General features: G+C 43.7%; 1 protein-coding gene across 2 annotated transcripts; it reads right to left on the reverse strand.

The window, feature by feature from the left end:
• Positions 1–742: 742 nt before the first annotated feature.
• On the reverse strand, positions 743–22,520 carry LOC128368588 (protein AF-17-like). Of its 2 annotated transcripts, none has more exons than XM_053329446.1 (20): positions 22,206–22,520; positions 21,159–21,238; positions 21,001–21,055; positions 20,749–20,858; positions 17,756–17,859; positions 16,923–17,016; positions 16,159–16,266; positions 13,854–13,943; positions 13,513–13,660; positions 12,423–13,361; positions 11,553–11,752; positions 10,623–10,740; positions 10,352–10,418; positions 9,785–9,933; positions 6,513–6,713; positions 6,184–6,260; positions 5,604–5,974; positions 4,371–4,470; positions 3,677–3,889; positions 743–3,571 (listed from the first exon to the last, which is right to left on the reverse strand). In XM_053329446.1, the coding sequence occupies exons 1-20, from the start codon at positions 22,312–22,314 to the stop codon at positions 3,536–3,538; spliced, it is 3,369 nt and encodes a 1,122-aa protein (XP_053185421.1). In that variant the 5' UTR covers positions 22,315–22,520; the 3' UTR covers positions 743–3,535. The 2 variants fall into 2 exon arrangements, with proteins under 2 accessions (XP_053185421.1, XP_053185413.1); XM_053329438.1 differs by having other exon boundaries at positions 743–3,594.
• Positions 22,521–22,986: the final 466 nt, after the last annotated feature.

Here is a 22,986-nt window from a genome sequence, read left to right on the forward strand (position 1 = left end):
TAACATGTAATATGGGTCCCTTGTTGGATTCGAACCAGGGACGTTGTGATATGATATGCACTGTAACCACGGCTACGAGGACCTTCATAAATGCTGAGATGGGATAAAGTTAATAAATGTTTTATTAACCATTAATAAAGTAACTAGTTACATCTTATAAATCCTAGACATATATTTGATAAAGGTAAACAGAAGCTAAGGAGATTTTTCACAACCTTGCAACCCAAACCATGTCCTTATTAATGGCTTCAACTGATCTATAAAGCATTAGCTAGCGATTTATTAACCTTTAATACAGCCATATATAATCACTTTATAAATTATGCCTTATGAGAAAATATTGCTTTCAAATACAGAATTAAAATCTGTCCAGAAAACTAAGGATTTGAACCTTACCTTTCTGTACCTTACAATTAAATAATACTAACACAGCTTGCTGACTGATTCCATTTTTCCAGATGTGTAAGACCATCTTTCTTCATATACTGTAGAATATATGTAGGTTACTGGATAAAGCAATACAATAACATGCTACTGGGGGGTGTGTTTCATCTATTGTAATTGACCTGAAATCAGGCCTGGATCACACTCTAGTGTTGTCAGTGTTTTTCTGTTAAAACTTACAAATTCATCCTCATGTTTCTTCCTCTTCAAGTACACGACAGACTACGCACAGATAGTCATTAAAACCCGAGAGAAAACGTAAAATAACTCAGTAAAATACATTTATTGACAAAAAAAGTCGTCTTAATCCGTCCTTTTAATTTTACACACAAAAATATCAAAATACTTTACAGGGATTTTTAATCTTAATATTGTCAAATTTGTTTTGATCAATTCTCTCAAACAAATACACTGTACAATGACAACGTGCTTGTCCTTTTTAAAATTCAGTGCTCATGTCATTTAATTTCTTTTTTTTCTTTCTTTCCAGGGAACAATGCATTTAAAATTATGCATAGTTTATTACTTGGTATTTAGCAATACATTTGAGAGACTTCACTGCATTTCATGCAATTCATATCCCGATACGTAACTCACTCTCCATCGAACCTCATTCAGAGCTAGGTGCTTAAATGTTGCAATACATAAAAAGATACACAGTACAACATTCATAACATGGATTATCTTGGTTACCCAAACTTCAAAGCTTAAAAGAATGAATGTGTCTTTACACAAACATTTTAAAGTATACAACTCGTATTCCAACAAAAATGAAAAAAGTACTAAAAAACGATTTACAATTGGGCCCGAAGAGCCCCAGTGCAACATGAGAAAGAAACCGCTTCAGAAATCCTTCACACCTCTCCTCAGTCAATCTCTTGGACATGGTCTTGTCTGGACTCATAAGGACGTACTTGGTAAATTCCAGACCTCCCCCCATGGAGTCATGTCAACATGTTGGCTCATGTCTAAATCAACATAATCGACATTCTCCTTCTGTCATTGCTACAGTATTTTATCAACAACTAGTCAGCTGCTTGAAGTTCCTTTCTGACGTCTACATTAAGCTACTAAACGCAACAATCTAGCACTCGAGATATCACATGTATGGGAGATCATGTTCAAGATTGCAAACAGAAGAAAAGAGTTCAAAAAAGACCCGACAGTATTGCTAAAGAACACAGGAGAAAAACATAAAATAACCTCACTTTGAAGGTAAAAAAAGATGAATTGCGAGTGGCTCCGTTAGTAAAACGGAGCCAAACGGAGAAATCACATGATAACGTGGAGTGGAGGGAAAACAGAAGCTTATTATAGTCTCTACGTTGATTTACGTCATGATGTGTAAAAGCCAACAGTAACAAATGTTGGCAAGCCACCGATTCCTCACAGCTGATAACAGCTACACTATTTATCACACACTGTTGTGACAGCGCTTCAATAATAACTTTACATCTGGGCTGTCCTCGGCTATCTCCTATGACACCACTGTGCAGGCTTCACTGTACGATTATTCAATAAGTCCTCGTTTCTCAGTTCTCTGAAGCACAAACAACTCAAGAACATTGCATCTGAAACACAAAAAAAATTACAATAGAAAAATGATTTGACACTTCAGTTACCACTATACGATTATTCACACATTTCGACTGTTGAAATCATTAGTTTAGCTATCAAAAGTATAAATGGGTTTTAGGAAGAGTGCTGTCATTGTACTAATGTACCCCTCCATGTACCCCCACCTTCCCCCCCAGATAAAAAACACTATCAAAGAAAGACGACAAGAGTGTAAGCCTTTGGGCTCGGGGTTTTTTTTTCCTCTGTATATCTAGCATCATTAAGGCATTATCTATCCAGTATTGCTAAAAATAACAACTAGTTAGCGGACATGAAAAGAATATCTATGTATGAAAGTAACAAAAAAGAAAACTGACTTCAGGACAGAGTGCAAAATACTCATAGAAATCAAAAACCTGTCAGTTCCTAGTGGCCTAGTAAGTACCAAGCATCCTTTATAAAGGTACTGAGTTTGATGGCTGATTTGCTCTGTTAGCTACTAACATGCAAAGTGCACACTTGTTTAGGAAAAAAAACAAAAAATGAATTTCTTACTTACAATTTCCAAATGTTTGGTTTCGTCTGCTTAATCTCGATAGCAACTGGAAGGATATAAAAGTGTAAGAAACTCGTGTTTGTGGTGTTAAATAAAACCTGGTGCCGGTCTCTAGTGGACGACGGCGCCAATTTAGACACGTGGCTTCTGTGCCATTTTTTACATTGATATGAGTTAATACCTTAGAGTTAACAGCAAGATTTTTTTTTTTTTTTTTGGTGGCCATTTATATCCAGTGAAGGCTATTGCGGTAATGAAAAATCAGCACAAAAATGGGAACCACGTATCTCAATAATGGAAAATAGGCGGCAGGAAAAAGTCTTGAGGTAATAACTAGCTTAATGTTGAAACGCCACTAACCACACACTGAAAAAAAAGACAGAATATTTATCCTTTTACATTAATAAGTGCCTGTGAGAGGCTGCGACGTATAAGAAGATCTGGATGAGACTTGGGTAGGAGCGAGAAACACAAAAAAAACAAAACAGGGAAGACAAAATATCGAGGAAGACAGTTGAGGTTGCAGGAAGTGGCAGAAGTCTGTGATTCTCGCCGACTGAGTGAAACTCGTGGGATCAACGGGTCAGTGCTTGAGTTCACGCTTCAAAAACCGAGAGCCTCCGCCGCACCTGCAGGGGATGAACAGGAGCTCTGGCTCTGCCTACATATGCAGCCCCATTGGTCTAGCTAACAAATTAGTGCAATTTAAGGAGAGACCACTGTATTCATGCTCTCTGAAAGCTGCCTACACACACACAAAAAAAGAACCTATGAGAAGAACCTCTGATATAAAGAATTTTTCAAAACACGAAAAACTTCACCTTGACGTTTAAGTCCATCCTGTTATACATTCATAAAAGAGGGTGTAAAGAGAAAGACGACGAGAGAAGGAAAGACGTTCAAAAGTTCCTCAGTTCTTCCAAGTGGACGTGACGCCCAATGTCTTCATGTGAGCTGCTCTCGTGTCACCCGCAGAAGTCACCCGTTCTTGTCTCCGCCCTTCTCTCCTGCAGACTGAAAACAAGATCACAAGTTCTCTTTTTTTTTAAACTTCCCAAACTGTAAAAACGTGAGAGCCTAACGGAGACGATGTTGAGAAGCCCGATTGTGTGAACTCACCCCGGGCTTGTGAAGTGCGTTGTCCTGCAGGCCGAACAGGCTTCCTCCCTGGCCGCCCTGCAGGGGGGAGGCCGTTGCCGACGACAGCAGGTTGGGCGACTGGGCGATCATGGGTGAGTTGGGGGTGGAGGTGAGGGCTCCGGTCAGTGTGAGGCGCTGCAGCTCCCTCTGTCTCTGCTGCTGGAGCATCTGGCACACCACCACCTGCTGCTCCTAGAGAGAAAGAGAGAGGGGGGAGAAGACAGCTAGTTTGTGGGGCATTCAGGGAAGTGGGAAAGGTGGGAATTCTCTACCTGGTGTTACAGCAAGCACCTGACTCATTCCAACCTGTTCCAACCCCCTACCGAAAAACTTTCACTGCTTTGCAAGTCAAATAGGAAAATGAATGATGGTTGATTTGCTGTTGCTGAAGAGAACTCCTTATTCAATAGTTATTTACCCGCTACTACTTATTATTATATTATTATCCTCACTCTATTACCTGACAATAAATGAAGTCTTACTCTTATGTTTAATATTCCAGCATTATGCTTAATGAACTTATTGCCTAGTCACTTCTGTGATATCAGAAAAGGACACTTCATTCTGATAACTTTGTAATGGTCATGTGTAAAATGAACAAAAGGAGATTAGTTCTTTATACTCTATGCTGCTGTGATTAAAGTGTGTGTACAGTGACGGATGGAATAATTACAGGGGTGAAGTTCTGCGACGTGAGGAACTGCTGGAGCTGCTGCTGTTGCTGCTGCTGCTCGAGGAGAAGCTGCTTCTGCTGCTCTGACAGGAGAGAAGACCTGAAACGCACACATGGGCACATGTTATGCACCAGAACACACATACACACACACGCGCTGGTAAGTCCAAACAATTATAGACTTATTCAAAAACTCTTATAACATTAAAGCTGGTCACGCCTGCACAGATAAGCGAGGAGACTTGCACCCTTAGCTAACCTGGGACTGATATCAGTATGTTTCATGTTCTGTTTCATCTGTAACACAGAGTCTAATGATAATAATGATAAATAATAGGAGTGTTATATAACTTTGCGGTGTTTTGAGACTCGGTGTGAGCTCAGCCAACAGGCCACTATGTTCCACTTTCCTGCCATTGACACATGCTACCAGTTAGTATTCAAACTCAGTGATTAAACTGTGGATGTTGTAAAATTTTGACACACAACAGTCGCTGTTTATGACTGCTGCGGTCCCCCACTGTAAAACTTTTTGGTCTCTGGTCTGTCTGAACTCCTGAGGGGAATATCTGGCTTCTTTAACTGCTTAAGGCTGGACTATGCTCACCGGTGAGTCATTAACTGTGTGCGTTTGGTGCTGAGCAGGTAGCGCTTTTAGAGCTCTTTCACTGAAAACAGCTGCTGGCTAATAGTCACAAGAAGCCCTTCACAACACGTTACACATATGCTTACCAACACAGCAATCCATGACTTTAGTACTGACCATCAAGTTGAATCAATAACTAACAATTATGGCAAAAAGCATTTTGTGTTAGGCTGGTATTTACATGGCTGTGATATTACATTGTGAGGTGTTTCTGTTAGTTTGGCTATTCTGATTTTAAAGGTGCAGTGTTTAGAATTTAGAAGCATCTAGTGGACACACTTGATAGAAATTGAATATAATATCCATCAGTATGTTTTATGTCTGTAATCACCAGAAAATATGAAATGTGCTTTCATTATCTTAGAATGAGCCTTTATATCTACATAGGGAGCGGGTCCCCTTCCATGGAGCCCACCATATTGCACCACCATGTTTCTACAGTAGCCCAGAATGGAGCATGAGTTGGAGGGTTATTCAAGATGGCTGCAATCTGCAATCTCACCACTAGATGCTGCTGAATCCTACACACTCATCCTTTAAGGTGGATTTCTACCTTCAGCTCATTTAAACACAGGGTTGGTACATACGGGCTCACACACTTGGGAAGCTGAAAGCCCTGTGCCATCGCCTGGGGGTTGAGTGGTGGAGGCTGGGGACGCAGCGCCGGGAGCGTGGGCTGAGGGGCGCTCTGTAAGGGGGACTGGATCACACCGTTCAGGCTGCCCAGCACGCCGTTCATATTCAGCTGAGGGCTTCCTGCCAGGGACGCCATGAGCCCGCCCACCACGGGCAGAGCCGAGCCGGCCGCCTGACCGATGGCACCCAGACCGTCGTTCAGACCTCGACCCAGACCGTTCAGCAGGGGCTGACCGAAGGAGGCGGGGCTCTGCTGAGGAGGAGGAGTGCTCTGGAAGGAGAGGGAGGAGCTACTGCGGGACGGACTACCAGAGTGGAGCTCCTGGAGAGACACATGCATTTCAGCTATTTAAGTCTTATGAAACCTCAGTTTATGATGATCTAAACACATTAAAAGAACACAGTGATGTATCAGTCATCATTGTTACCATTATCATCATTGTACTGGGGCTACAACACAAAAAGTCTGTTTCGCTATAAGTGTGATTAAGTGTGATATAAGTGTGTGATAGAGGATCTACAGGTTCTCACCTCAGAGGAGGTAACAAAGGAGGTGTCATTAAAGAAGCAGCTTTTGGACAGGGGACTCTTATTGGTGCTCAGGGGGTCTGAGGAAAAGAGAGGAACAATCACAGGGTAAAAAACGACTAAATAAAAGGTTTTAACTAACAACCATGTATATTGCATCACAACTAATCTGACAAATGAGTGAAAAAATGCTACATGCGGGTGGACTGAAGGAGTGAAGAGAAACACAGATGAAAACAGTAGATGGAGGGGAGGGGGGGGTGGGGTGTATTGTGTGACACCAGAGGAATACTGTGTTTTTTTTAATAGATGGAGGAAATGAAGAATCGGACCTTGGTTGGATGACAGGAAGTTGATCTGGGCAGAGGTGTGCATGGAGCCCTGGAAGGACAAAATGTGTGGAGGGAAAGAGACGGCCAGCTCCGTGTTGAGCAGCTGCAGGCGCTCCCTCTTGGCCGTGAGGCTGAGGATCTGGTCTTGGAGTCGCTGGTTCTCTTGCTGCAGGGAGTGAAGCGACTGGAGCATCTCCACGACTGCGGGGAGGAAGGAGAACGACACACACAGACACGTCAGCTCAGTGGAGTAAAAACGGCATGTGTGTGTGGTGGTAAGTGGTGGGATGTGATGCAGGAAGGAAGTGTGGGATGGATAATGAAGGCCAGTTTATTTTAAGTGAACTGTATAAAATGCTGGAGTCATTAGATTTCACTATATATATCAACATTTCCTTTCTTCTGGGTGCATCTTTCTCTCCCTTATTTGGTGGCTGATGAAACTAACATACATTTTTAACATTGCAAACTACTAATAAATGGCGTTACAAACAATGTGAGAAGTATAACAATCAATTCAAAGCTGTTAAAGAGTGGTTGTTTTAATGCAGAGTGTCCTCATTGGCTTGCTGTGAGCTTTCTCTGGCTTTGTTCTGACTACAGTTGAATCACATTTGTTTGTCAAATGAGATCTATGAGACAGACTGTCCACACTCTTATTTAGAAGTGTATCCACATATCACTGACCTATCTGCGTGGGTTGCTGTGCTAACAAAATAAGCGCGAGTAACTATGTATTCCGGTGATGCAGCTTTCCAAAGCGGAAGCATCTATCGTCCCCCCCCCCCAAAAGTGCAAGCAGATGATTTATTTCAGCATCTGTTCACAGACTGTTGTTGACTCTGCTCTGATGCTCTGATGCTCTGATGCTCTGATGCTCTGATGCTCTGATGCTCTTCCGTCTCTCTGGGTTTGACGTCGTTTGTGGTGTGTCGTGTTGTGCGAGTGATGCTTTGAAATCAAATTGGAGCAGCCAGAGCTTCAGGACTGAAACTCATCTGCAGAACTCTGACTGGAATTTCAAACCGCCTCTGAATGTGACTCACATCTGATTTTACAAAGATCACATTTCACACAGTTTTCAATGTTCATACTTTCTAAAAATCTATCTGGATCCAGTCTGGAAGTGCCAAAGGACGTATTTGAGCTGGCAGTCTAAACAAGGCCTTTGAGTCCAGCGTAAAAGGGTCTGCTCCCCCCACACAGGTGTTTTCACTTACACTGCATGATTAGGCCCCTGCTTGGCGCTGGGCAGAGCTATGCTGCAAAATACAAGAGGTCACCACACTATGACTGTGTGTCCTAAAGGACTCTGTACTTTCTACCTAGAGCTCCATGTCCTGGTTTTAAGTGTGAAATATATACACTACGTAATACCCTTTAAAAACCAATGGCATAAAAGAAGTCATACATGTGAAAATTATAGTCATGCGTTCATCTCAACTAACTGCTGTCTGGAAACTAATTAGTAGAGAATAGTGAATGAATGAATGAATTTAAACAGTGTACATGTAGTGTACAGTGTGCACAAACTCACACAATCCTATTCTGGATGAGTCTAATTGGCACTTTAAGGGTGTTGGGGCTTTAACGGTTGGCAGGTTAAGAACAATACTATTATTAAAACACACCAAGCTGCTACTAGAGTTCATTTCGTACTATGACATGATCCTACTTACATTGACTAATTCCACTTATCTTTTTTTATAAAGCACCACCAAAGCTATAAAACTAAAAAATTTGACTAGAATCTGTGATAAAGTGCTGACATGAACTAGATCTAGTGTTACTTTGCACCAAGGCCATCAGGTCTGAATAGAAATTCAGCTCCATCCTCTTAAATGCTTTTTAATTGATTTTCTATGGAGCTGTCGTTGCGGCGTGCCCGGCATCGCAGTGCGGGAGATCAAACGCACTCTTCTCTCTCTCTCTCTCTCCCTCTCTCTCATTTCTGCAGTGTGGAATGGCCGTAAACACTCATTAGTCTTAAAACAAACTCTCCCCTGAGGGCACAGAGGAATATATTCAAGGTGGAGACTGCGGGGCATGAGAGTTAAGAGAGATTATGGAGGGCTGGGGAAGAAAGAAGGGGTCGATATTGGGAAGTGGCATTATGGGAGAGGAAAGAAGGGTGAGTGGAAAATAAGAAAAGTGAAATAAGTTTGAAGGGAAATATGGAGGATGGTGACAGAAAAAGGTTCAAAGAGCAGACTAGAAAACAAGTGTCAGCTGATGATTTCCCCGGAGAAAAAATGAGTGTGACTGCAACCTGGTTCATGAGACAGCTCAACAAAAACACCAGGAACATGAGAAGCTGCTTTCATTACTGCGGCAGCATCCTGAGCTATCATTAATCAGCTCTAAACAGCACCATGGGGTGTTTCCACTGAGAGAAACTGCTCTATTCAAGTAAACAGAATAACATGGACTAAAGCCTGACCGATATATCAGTTAGCCCAGATTATCACCAGTGCTGATATATTGGCCATAATATCAGATATATCGTTATCGGGGTATATGTTGTCTGATTTTATTTTTTTTAAAGTTATATAAGCAGCATTTTATGTATATGTGATCTCAAGGTGAATACATACATACTGTTCTGGGTTGTTTATTTATTTAGTTATTTATCATTACTAAAGTTTACAGTTTCAGTGCATTGATTCATTATTTTATACAATAAAGTTAATTGACTGTAAAATATCATGTCTCCCTTACATATCTGTGTTTAATTATACATGTGAGGGATCATTGCTAAAAATTAAAGTTAATGTACCTATATTATATATATAATTATCGGCCGATATATTGGTATCAGAATTGATTTTACTCCCTAATATCAGTATCGGCCCTGAAACTGCAGTATCAGTCGGGCTCTAATGTGCATATACATGAATGTGAGTTGTCAGTCCAGTCTTGTATGAGCCCTGATGTTTTTGTCCCCACACTTTCAGCTTGTGACCTTTCAAAATAAAGCTACTAGTGAGTGGCCCCTCCATCATGTCATGGCATTAGTGTGTGACTGTGAGGTGAGAGCAGTTTGTTTTTCTTCTCAGGTTGAGGTGAAAGTATTAGCATTTCACAGGAAAAGAAGCAAAAATTTGAGAGAAGCAAGAAGAAAAGTACACTGAATTATAATCTAGTGACACGCACACGCGCACACACACACACACACACACACACACACACATCTTGGAACCCCCCCTAGGAGTTGGCACGTATTGTATCTGTGTAATACTGGCACTGAGTCAGGAGTATTCAGGCTCACTCACTGTTGACTCCCATCTCTCCGTTGCCGTGTTTCTCCAGCAGGAGCTCTATGTGGGAGCTGGCTGGAGGGACGTTTTCGGGACGCGCTCTGACTCCCGCGCCCAACCCGTCTCTCTGGTCAAACAGAAGAGGAAGACAGCTCATAGGAGACCTAGGTGTAAAATCAAGGGGGGGAGGGTGGGGGGGAGAAGCGGTAAGAAGTGAGTGCTGCAGTCAGAGTGGAAAACTACCAACCAATACCCTGCAGCTGTGGTTAGTACTCAGTCACACTTTAGTTAACCAGCCACCACTTTCCTGTTAGCCTGCTTGCTGGTTACTGAAACAGAAACTTGATGTGACAGCAGCGATGGTGCTGGGAAAATATATCCAAAACTACTTTTTTCATGTGGTGGATGAATAGCATCTGAAACTGTCATTTACTGTCCTCGTCTTCTGCTCCTCGCTCGCTCATTTAAAGCAGCGCTGGGAGGGAGGCGTTAAAAAAAATCATGGTGCGGTGCATTCGTTTTTACGTGGATGACACTAATAATAATAAAAAAAAAAAAGTAGAGTAAAGGGATGAGACATACTGTGAGGAGAGACTCTCTCTCGGTGAGTTCCCCTGACACGGGAAGCGACAGTCATCGAGGTCGGACTCTAAGAACAGGGACACAAAGAGCCGTCAGCTTCACTTCTACTTTACTTCAAAAAAAAGGATGACTGTGCATGTGTGTCATCAAAACGTAATGTTCGATGCACAGATATGTACATCGGTTTCTGAGAAGTGAGAAAGCATTAACAACAGAGGAAGTGGATCTACGAGTGGCTAAGGCTTTTTTTTCGGAGTGTGCATCCTCTAACCTGGCAGTGAGGTTTGGGCTTGGCTCAGTAGTGGCGGCAGTGTCGGGGCTGTGGAGAGACAGCTGGCGAAAGGTTGCGTGGAGGTTAGACTGTAGGAGGTGCTGGAACCAGGATGGACCTACGGAGGCAGAGTGAACATCAACAACTGACTGACTAAGCGATTGTCCGCACGGTCTGGAAAAGACATTAGTGCAAAAAAAAAAAAAAGAGAGAAAAAAAGTCTTCTCTTCATATGATAGTGACTTGTAAAATAACAGAAGTATGACAGAAATGTTAAGGAGTAAAAGTATGAGTGGGAGAGATGCAACATCTGCACAAATTAACTGAGCCTTTTCCAGTCCGTGCATTTTCCTCATTTCATCTGAGCTTTAATTTTCCTTGAATTGTGCTGATCTTCCTTTCAAATTTCACCTTATTTAAGACTTTTTAAACCAGATAGACGGATTTATTTCATCTAATTGCCTGTAAATCACATGGATGTTTCCACACTACATTCTTTACAAGTATAATCATCACTACTTTCATGGAATTGGCTGATCATTTCTACCTTATGCTTTATATAAACAGTCAAACCAGACTGGGGTCACTTTTAACCCAGGAGGTCAACAGGTGTGATTATATGCTGCTGTTCAAATATTTAAAATGGTTTCAGAACTGTATCCTGATCAAACTTTGTGACATAAACCAGGTTGTGATATTTCATCAACATATTTTCCTGTGATCTTAAATTAAGATCCTTAAATTTCTCCACATTGGGCTCTATGCAGAAGATAGTTACACTGTTATCAGCTACAATCATCATTTTATTTATACAGTAGCACATGTCAAACAAAGCCACAGTGGTTTTTTTAAACTGGTTCCTCATGATGAGACATAACTGAATTATTTTTAGTGTGTGCTCTGATCATCTTTCACCTCTTTTATTTTTACCTGCGTGTTTGAGACGGAGTTGACAGACGGGAGGGACAGCGAGGAGACGTGGGATGAGAGGAGTCCTGAGGAGAGAGGGGTGCTACACATGCCCCCTCCCAGGGACAAGGAGGTGCTGCACACCCCTCCGCCTAGGGAGAGAGGAGTGCTGCAGACGCCTCCGCCCAGCGTGAGAGGGTCCTTGAGACTGGAATAGATACCTGGGAGAGAGAATAGGAGAGAAAGTGAAGATAAATTACAATCTTCTTTTTTTTTTTTTTTTTTTTTCCAGCATCTCAGAAGTTGTAAAACCCCAAAAGAGTACAACGAGTAACCTCGAGCGTTTGTCTGCTCTGCTTGTGAGAATCAAATTTGTAAAAGTAGGGCAGGAAATCTACACACACACACACACACACACACACACACACACACACACACACACACACACACACACACACACACACACACACACACACACACACACACACACACACACAGAGCTATCTAGGATAATATTTCTCCTGCTGCAGATTCAATAAACAGTGAGTACCACGTCGGCTAAATATTCTGAATTTTAAAACCGTGGTGGAGTGAGACTGTATCTTTATTTGTCCCACTTGGCTCTTTACTTCCACTGTCTTGTTTACTACAGTGTGACGGCCTGATACTGGATACAGATAAGCTGCTGCTCTGGTGCTGACTTGGCACCGGCGTAGTGGAAATATTTCAACACTTAAGACTCGAGTTGCAAGATGAACACACCAAAGTGTAGGCAGATAAGTGATTTTTTTTTCTTCTTCCCCCTACACACACAGGAAACTAGAGGGTTACCACACATATGCACACACACACCCGCCCGCTCGCGTAAGAAAAAAAGAAAAAAAAACTCACCAGAGCCGAGCAGCGAGTTGCCTCGGCCTGTGGAAAAACTGCCGGCTGAGGATGAGGAGAAGGAAGAGGAAGAGGAGGAAGAGGTGGAGGGGACTGTGGCGGCTGTGGAAGAGGAAGAAGAGGAAGTGGAGGCGGGAGGCAGCGCCGAGGGGAAGGCCGGGTGGGGGATGGAAGATGGGCTGGTGTAGAGAGAAGGGGTGAAGGCTGGGGGGGGCAGCGGCGGCGGTGGAGGAGGGGGGGCGGCGGCGGGGGCAGGGGTGGGGGCGTGTTGATGATGGTGATGGTGCTCTTCCTCTCGCCTCTCTCGGTTCTTGCTGCCCCGCGGGCGGCCAGGCCCGTGGCGACTCTTCTTGTTGCCGCGGTGCCGGCGCTCTCTGGGAAGCGGCGGCAACGGCGGCGGCGGCGTTGACGACGACGGCGCCTTGTCCTCCGGCCCCGCCTCCTCCAGGATGGGTGGCGTGCTCAGCTGGGACGCCTTGCAGATGGACTTGGAGGGCTTGTAGTCCCCCGACGACGAGGATGAGGAGGAGATCTTGCGGATCTTGCTGCTGCTGCCCAGCCCCGACGTGGACGTGATGCGCATAATGGACCCGAACGTGGAGATGGTCACCTTATTCTCGAAGGGGCTCGAGTTGCCGTCGGACCGGTCGTGGCTTTGTGACGGCGCCAGGGGCCCGTCGGCGGGGGTCAGCGCTGGCGGCTTGTGGTATTTGCCGTCCTCTTCTTCCTCCTCCTCTTCGTCCTCCTCGTCGTCTTTGTCCGCCTCCTTTTCGTCGTCCTCCTCTTCGTCGTCGTCCTCAGGCACCGCCGGCCTCTTGTGGCGTTCCTTGCGCTCCTCGCCGCTGTGGTCGTCGCCTCCTCCTCCTCGGTCGTGGTCGCGCTCCAGGCGGGAGGAAGATGAGAACTGGTGGAAGTCCTGAGCTGAGGACAGGGAGCCGCCTTGGAGAGAAACAAAGGCGTCATTTCAAATGTAAACTAATTCAGACTGGTTTCTCTTAATGAGGTGTGACTCGTGTGACTGTGTGCTGCTTCTACATTTCTCTCTCTCTCTCTCTCTCTCTCTCTCTCTCTCTCTCTCTCTGTGTTCTACCTGTGTTGAACGGACTGGAGGAGCAGGAGGATGAGGAGCAGCTCTTGCCGGTGCTTCCTGTCTTCTTGCTCCGGTGACCGTGGCTGTGTGAGCTCAGCTTCTTGGACTTTCCCTCGCTGTCCTTGCTGCTGTGATGACTGGAAGAGATCTGTCCCAACACACACACACACACACACACACACACACACACAGACACACACACAGACACACACACAGACACACACACACACACACACACACACACACACACACACACACACACACACAGATCATAAAAACACAAGCGTGAGTTACTATTATACTTTCAAAGCCGACTCTTTTATCTGGAGTCACCTTCGTACCTTGTCTATACTGCTGGTGGTCACAGAGGGGCCCAGGCTGTCTGATGACTTCTTGTGGCGCTCTTTTGGTCGAATCTTGTCCTTGTGACTCTGAGCAAACGGCGACGTACAAGGAAGTAAAGAGTTAAAACCACATCCTACTGTGTTTACAAGAGTGGCTCTAACAAAAATAAGCCAGTCCACAAGCAGCCAGTATAACACCTGAGCTTCAGTAATGACTGAAACAACACCTTCTTTTTTTAACAACAGAAGCAGTCAAACATGGTCTGACATAACTCTCTCTAGTTTCTGTTTCGTTTTCATTCATTCATTCCGGCTCAGCTCTGTGTCTGTAGTGGACAGGTGAATCATGAAGCAGGCACAAACAAATGTGGTTCTGTTCTTTCTCTCACTCTGCTATGTTAAGGAGAACATTTCTGCACATCTCTTAGCATCATCTCAAAGTTTATTATCAAGGCCGTCCATACTCACTAAAATGTTTCATTGTTTAGTTATCATGTCTTCTGTTCTCTTCTCCCTTAGTATTCAACACCAGTGTTACTGTAATCACATTACATTTACCTGTAACGCAGTAATGTAATCACATTACATTTACCTGTAACGCAGTAATGTCATGCGTTTTGTAAAACAAACAAACATGGCGTTACTTGTGTTACATTAGTTCTTCCATTATTATGCATACATTGGGCGGATAAAAAAAATGATCAAACGTGCTTTTCATGCACGCTTGCAGTACAACTTCCTGACCTCTCATGTAACACAATAGAAACAAAACACTCATGCATCCACAGTAATGCTCAAGCTGAGTGTATGCAGATCCCAACCAAGCAGCCAAAGCTCGAGTGTTGCTCGTTAATCTCTGTCTTTAAGAAACAAACTAAACTAATAGTAAACGGACGGCCGTCATCAGACAGGAGAAGTGTCTAGGAGCTATCAGACCCGTGTTATGTCAGGATGGAAACTCCATCTAGAGGCTCTGTGTAGAGGATCTTCAGCCCAGCCAGTCTTGTGCTGACTCCAAGGAGAAACATGTTGTCTATATTATTATTTTAGTTATTTTCAGTTATTATGTGTTCAACATGGTGTTCTGATGGTCAAGACTCATTATTTTAGCTGTTGATATTTTTACACATCATCACCGGTGTTGCTAAGGAGTAAGCCAAAAGTAATGGAACTAGTAGTGTAATTACTTTCCACATGGAATAATTAAGTAAAGTAATGAGTAATGTGTAATAGATTACATTTTTTGAGTAACTTCCCCAACACTGTTCAACACTATCTGCCTTTACATTAAACCTACAAATACACTATTCATTTACTGAGCCAATATGTGCCTAATTTCATATTTTACATTAGGCCTGGGTAATAAATCAATATTATATTGATATCATGATATTTTATAGATATGGTCTTAGATTTTGAATATCATAATATGGTGATATAGAATAAGTGTCTTTTCCTGCTTTTAAAGGCTGCGCTACAGTCAAAATGCTGTTTTCTGGGCTTAATAGACTGTTCTATTATCTGCCTTTATCCACTTAGTCATTAGATCCACATTACTGATGATTATTTATGAAAAAGCACCAATAGTCATCTCTGAGGTATTCAGTCAAAAACATTGTGATATTTGATTCTAGCCATATCGCCCAGGCTTATTTTACATGTGTGCAAAATACCATCATTACATATCCATTACTAAAAGAAAATAACCAAATCTAAAGAGAAGTTCACTCTTCACTGTATGTATTAAGTATACAATGAAGAATTCACCAGAATTATGGGAAAAAAAGAGTTTTTTTCATGTTTTGGCTGCTGAGTCAGTGAAAATATACAAAGGTCCAGTAAAACTCTCATCAACCGGCCAAGTGGGCCAGTGGGGACAAAACACTATGTTGGAAACTGCCCAAGTTTTCAACTTCAAATGTTGTTTGGCAGCCGCACAAGAGCTTTGTGCCAGTAAAAATAGTCACAAATTTGATCTAAATCCAAACTATCTGATAAAAGAAGTAAACAAGACTAGAAGATCTGACTAGACTTGAAATGTGATGCTCGTTTTTGGTGCTTTAAAGGTTTCTGTGCTCTTGGTAAGTGTAAGCTTGTGAGCCCAGTGGTGACAGCGGATGGCAGTGACGGCAGCGTCCCTGGTTTGATTCCGGTAAGGGACATTTGCTGCAAGTCTCTCTCTCTCTCACTCTCACTCACTCACTCACTCTCACTCTCTCACTCCCTATTTCCTGCCGGCCTCTATGCCACTTATTAACACAATAAAATAGAAAAAAAAAAAAACTACATCTGTGTCTCTTACCTTCCTCTGTCTGTGGTGGTGGTGTTTGTCCTGTGATGGAGAGGTGGAGCGGCCTCTGGAGTGAGTGAAGGTGCTACCTGTGTTTTCACTGGAGCGCAGCTTCTTCTGCTGTAAAAGCCAAAAAGAAGACAGTAAAACTTTAGAGTCTCTGAAGACTAAATGTTAAAAAAAAACCTGACACACGCTGGGCTTTTTTTCTCTCCAAATAATGCCTTAAAGAAATAGTTCACTATTCTGGGGAAATGCACTAATTTGCTGTTTGTTAGATGAGAAGAGCAGCCAGCAGCTAGTTGGCTTTTCCTACAGACTGGAAACAGCTAAACTAGCTCTGTCCAAAAGTTACATCTCTTCTTGTTTAATCCGTACAGAAACCAACGTGTAGAAACATCACATTTCCGTTGAACATGGGTTATGTGTCTGAATATTTCTTGGCTGGCTGCTGTGACTTTCTGGAGTCTTGTCGTCACCGTGAGGTTGCCAGGAAACCGGCGGAGACTCCAGGAAATCAGCGTGCCTGGCCAAGAGATAGTTGTACACATCTGCCACTGTACTGAATAATGATGTGAAAACAAAACAGCAACAGAGTTTGATTATTGGAGTAAAAAACCTGATGAACTACATGATAGTTAGACATCGGTTATCATTATTAACCAGCAAAACACATTTCTGTAGCTTCTACTACCTCATCATGCACAACATTCTCAGGTGTTTCCACTGTTTTGTGTAATAATGTCAGTTTACAGCCTCTACTCAGTTGTCCTTACCATTTTATTGTAATGATGCTTGCAGTATCCGCAGTATTTGACGTTATCGGCTTCTGGGCCTTCCTCCTCACACAGCAGACCGGCCATCTGAGCACTGGACAGGGTGACAGGGGTTAGAATACACACACACACACACACACACACACACACATGCAAAGAGGACCCCGACAGTGACACCTGAACGCCACCTGAGAGCCTTTTTGTTATTACACAAAAATATTTGTCCTTGATTTGAACTTTTATATAATGATGAGAATCGGTTGCAGCTTGGACAGAATCAACAAATAAAGCAAGTGAATGAAAATGTAAAGAGATAGAGAGAAAGAGTGAGGGAAAAAGTGCAGGAGGAGTGAAGTAAATACAGCTATGGGAGATATATTATAAACATTTTGATTCAACTAAACCTTAAAGAATAAATGTGATCAACTCTTGACCTTTGCTCCAAAAAAGATGTGACTTCTAAGTTACAGAAATTGTCCCAATGGAGCACTTATACCTACTCTATTCTATACAAATCATTTAACTCAATATTTGATATCAATATATAGATTAGATTTTATTTTCTGTGGGATCGTTGCTGCAGCTCTTTCAGGATGATCGGGATCATAACTAAGACTTTGTGACACTGCAACAGCTCCCTGTGCATAATCCTTTGAAAGAATATCGCAACCATGAACACATACATACACACACACACACACACACACACACACACACACACACACACACACACACACACACACACACACACACACACACACACACACACACACACACACACACACACACACACACACACACACACTCTTCCACACGCTTCCTTTAACACTTACCAGGTGACATGGAAAGCCTGTCTGCAGCCCTGTCTGTTGCAGGTCATGCAGGCTCCGCAGGCGGCCTTGCTCTCCCTCCCGTGGTCCTCGCAGATGTAACATGTCTTCGGTGAGGCATTGGAGAGACAGACGGGAGTTATGAATAAGTTATTAGAATTAACAGGTGCTGCGTTAACCTGGATTATTCACGTTCCAAAACATTGCATAAAGGTTGAAGGCTGTGTGGTGCAGCTTGAGAGCTCCTGAGACAAACGCTGGTGTTATTTTTACAGTTATAGTGAAGCGTTGTGATGGCAGCGCGGCGAAGATGAAAAGCCTTTTAATGTGAGTCCGGCCGCGGCTATAAAAATGATTAGGAAGTTTTGCTTGTCAAGACGACAGATGAGAGAGTATGTGTGTGTGTGTGTGGGGGGGGGGCGGTTTCCCGACAACCGGTTTGCCGCAAAACTGTTGACCAGATGTTTGGGATGTTGCGAAAAAAGAAGCCGACTCTGAAGCGATTGGAAGTGGCTGCGTGTTTGCTTTTTTTGTGTGTGTGTGTCCTGATGAAATGATGATCTAAAAACATATCGGATGATTTCATGATTTAAAAAAAAAAAAAAAAAAAAGCTCAAGGCTGGAATCCTCACATCCTGCGTGAGAGCAGCATCAGCCTTTACTGACATGTAATAAATATAAGCGCGCGCACACACACACACACACACACACACACACACACACACACTGCTTTTGTACTTCTTCCTCAGCTTTTTTCCCCCCATAGTGAGCCAGGCTGACTGGTAGTGGGGTTGGGTAGGAGGGGTGAGGGGATGGAGGAGAGGGGGTGGGGGGGGCAGAAGAGGCCTAGCAACAGGTGCGGGACAAAGGAACAGCGGGCTCTTTACCTTTTCTGCTTCAGCTCTCTTTTCTTTTTTCTCCTCTCTTTTCCTCTGTCTTCCTCTCTTCTCCTCCTCTCCTCTCCACACGCGCACACACGCACACACTCTCACACTGCTCCGCTCCTCAGTTACCCATCGGAGGATGCCGCCGATTGTAATAAAAGGGCTGGAGACATAACTGCGTCGGGCGTTATAAGAAGAAAAAAAAAAAAGAAAAAGAAAAGAAAAAAAAGAAAAGAGTGGCTTCTCAAGTTTTCGCTGTCCTTTGTAACGATGTCTAGGAATGCAGGCAGCAGAATGTGGATGAATGGCTCGGACGGGAGGGGAGAAAAAGCTGCATGCAATTTACTGTAGCTGACACAGTAATATGAAACCGGGCACTCAAACGCTCACATGTGTACATTTATATGCAGGCGCTCACACACACACACACACACACACATATACACACAGCATGTCAGCATCTGGCTGCTCAGTCCAGTGAGTCCATGTGTCAAATATTGATTTCTGTCTAATGCGCATTGCTTTGAGAGCCGCACTCTGGCTGGTGCATGATGGGTACGCAGCTCGCTCCCTCTGCCAACACTATTGTATAGAGACATGAAAAAAAAAAAAAAAAAGGAGGCACAAATGGATAAAGTTACAAGACAGCTGATGTGTGACAAAGCTGTAAATGGCCCGAGACTCATTTGCGGTTTAACAGTTTGCTTTACTGTGGTGAGAAGAATCAACATTAGTACAAAACGTTCCAAAAAAAAGAGGATTTCTATACGTCTAAACATGACTGTATGTGTGATGATGGATACACCCGGTCTGTTTTCAAGAGCTGGTGTCAGGATGTGTGTTAGGACTCTGTGTGAGGTCCTTTTATCTGTGTGTTTTGTCAGCATGCGGCATGGAGCGGTTTTATTTTGAAAGGGGCCAGAGTTCATTTATCATGCATGGAGATTAAATACAATTAGAGCTTAAGATAATTCCTTGGTGGACATTATCAATTCATGAGTTTCCGCTGGGGTTATAAATAATGATTTTTTTTATAATTTATCACTTTATATTTCATTTCATCAAGCAACTGTTTTATCTCTAAAATGTCAAAAACTGCTCAAAAGCTCAAATCGACGGTTGTTTTGTTTAAAATCTGAAATGATTGATTGATTGAGAAGCTGCAACTTTCTTTGACTTTTTTTCACCTCGTTTTCTGTCCGTTGACTCATCGCTGCAGCATATTTCACTGACGTTACAAGTCGCGAACTGTAAACGAGCTTTTCTTTTTATGTTTTGTTTGGTTTGTTCTCTCGCTCGACCTGCCTCGTCTAGTCCTGCTTCAGCTGGGAAATCTCCCAATTTTCCCCACAGTGATTTTCAGCTACCTCCAGAAAGAGCAGACGTGACCTCCTGGCCGCATCGTGCTCTGGGCTGGTACGGAGGACGTGTGGGTGGAGAACGAGAGAGAGAGAGAGAGAGAGAGATGTGGAGTGTGTTTTTCCTGTTAAGGGAAAAGCATGACTGTGCTGTGCTGCTTCCCACATGTCTCAGGCTGTGTTGAAGCTATTGTTGTTGGCCGAGAAATCTTTCTTCTTTTTATGATGGATGTCTCCTAAATGGGATTGTTGACACTAATGGAAAAACTGGTGATACTCGCTGTCTGAGTTGTGTTAGCCATTGCATTAGTACTTCATAATAGTATTCATCATATAGATTCCAATATGACATCTGAGATTGAGTAAACTTCCTTTAATATATAAGATTTAAAAGAACTTTTCCAGAATAAAATATAAGAACAGGTACACAAGAATGTGACTGAGCCTTTGGTGCAATGTTTTTGGGAGGATGTGACGCTTTTAAAACTTCAGGTGGAACATAAGTCATAAGTTTGACACCTCTTTTTGTGGCTTAGCTGCTTTAATTATATGAGTGTGAAAAAACTGTCAAGCGTGGTCCCATCAGTGCTGTTCTCATGCCTCACGGGGACGCAGAAAAGAAACCTGATATCCTAAATTTAAGTTTCAAGACTTTAAAGGAGTCCTGCAGACTAACAGCTGCTCGCTTCGCACGTCAGCAGCGTGTGTGTGTGTGTGTGTGTGTGTGTGTGTGTGTGTGTGTGTGTGACAGTACCTTGATGTATCTCTCGTGCGGGACGTACTGCAGGATGATGGGCTCCATGGTGAGGACGCTGGCGAACTGCACCTCTGGGATGTAGAGAGCGCACACGACGTGGGCCCAGCCTGCCGGGGGAGAAAACAGAGGCGGGTTACTGGGGGAAGTGGAACGCTAGAGGGTCTATTTCTATTTCATGTGAGGATGCTGTCCCGCTGTTTCATCATCAGAGTCTAGAAAGCTGAGGTAAAACAGCAGGAGAGCATTTACCTCCGCTGTCCGTCCTCTTGAGGGCGCCATCTTTGTGGGGGCACAGCTCGCACCTCTGTGGATGGAGACGGGAGAGCGTTTTTAGAGCGTTAGCACACAAAGGCAGGGAAAGGATGAATGTGTCATGTTGTGTGTGTGTGTTTGTTGGCATAACTCACCACGCGTGCCGCCCGCTCTTGTGACTCACACTTCCGACAGAACCACGGGCCGGTGGGCACCTGGACAATTCCGTAGCATGCTGGGACACACACACACACACACACACACACACACACACACACACACACACACACACACACACAGGTCAATGTCACGATTTCTTGTTATATGGTCATCCACAGTTTTCCAACACATACATAATTATAATGATCAGATAAGGTCTCACATATATCTCCTTTATTTTAGTTTCCTTTCATTAATAGCTGCTGTCATCTTAAACACCTCATCCTTCAAAAGAAATCTACATTTTTATCCACATGGGACTTTGATAAGAGGTTCAATATGAATGAATGAGCTATGAAAACGACTCTCAACTCTAACTGCTGTGTCAGCCTCTAACAAATCATTCCTTTTTTATATTTTACAGCACTTCATCTGACTTTTAGGAGGAAAAAGCAGCTCTGCTTCAGTAATGTAACCTGCAGAGAGTCAAGCCCCCTCATCATCAATCTACATCGACCTCAAGTAAGTTGGGTCCAACAACAGTGAGAAATATGATCCTGGAAGTTAACTGCTCCTCTTTTTTTTTAATAGTTACATTAAAAAGCAACACAACGAGGCATCACAGTGTCCAAACCGGCGGGCCTAGCCGGGCAGTTTTTGTCGCAAGAAAAAAAAAAAAAAAAAAAAAGAAGAAGAAGAAGAAGAAAAAAAAAACACGCCTCTTGCAGTGTGTGGTGAACAGCGGCCAGACAGCCACAAACACACAGAACTGAAGTGCCATCAAGGCGCCATCCTAGCTCGGTGTCACCCCGCTTGGCCCTGCGTGTTTAATCATGTGTGCTGAGAGGAAACAACAAACAGCACGCCTACCTACCTACCCCTCCCACACACACACACATACACACACATACACAGCAACAAACACGCACGTAGACAGCGACAGACCCACCTACAAAAACCCGACTGACCCACCAGCACCTCTGGCTCCGGCTGCCTCCACAGCTGCCCCCGGTAATTACACGCTAACAGGCGGCTAATGTTACCTTGGTGGACGGCGACGCTGCAGCCGTGTCCATCACAGTAAACCAGCGGATTCTCAGCCCAGCCTCGCTCGTCTGAACACACGCAGCAACCTCCGACCATTTCCCGCATGCTGCTCCCATAAGAAGAAATGTATTTCACCCTCCCGGCAACGGCTTAAGACCTCGCCCAGGCCTGTCAAGTGGTCGTCCCGCACTTTAACGCCGCACCGGGCATAGTCGTTGGGCCGCTTTCGTCGCGCAGTTTTAGCGCAGCGGAGAGACGAAAATCTCGGCGTGGGGTTTGTGGTGCTGCCGCTGCTGCTACGTTTTTTCCGTGATGTCCTCCCCGTCCCCATAGAGCCGATGCAGTGCGCATGCTCAGACCTACTCCTCTGGGTCGGAATAAAAGTCACAGCAAAGGTAGCAAGTTATTGTTATTTTTAACACGGTGGCCCCTCTGTCAGAGCGCGTGTTCAGGTTCTGATATGATTTTATGTGATTTTATTATCAGCGAGAGGAAGCTATACTCGTATACCCGTCTTGTGATGAAGAGTATAGTTGATTTAGAGTAGTAAAACATGTGGATCAATCAGTCAAACCGCTGGCTGCGCTGTTCTACTCCATCAATTTTGTTTCAACAGCGCCATCTTCAGGATTTACACTGTAACGACCGGGCACAAAATTACAAGGTGTTTCACCATCCAGTGCCAGGGCCAGAAATCAAAAACATCCTCAGTGGTGGATAATATGATACACCTGTGTGTGTGTGTGTGTGTGTGTGTGTGTGTAGCTATTATTGCAA

Source organism: Scomber japonicus, chromosome 2, assembly GCF_027409825.1.
Source record: "Scomber japonicus isolate fScoJap1 chromosome 2, fScoJap1.pri, whole genome shotgun sequence".
NCBI lineage: Eukaryota > Metazoa > Chordata > Actinopteri > Scombriformes > Scombridae > Scomber > Scomber japonicus.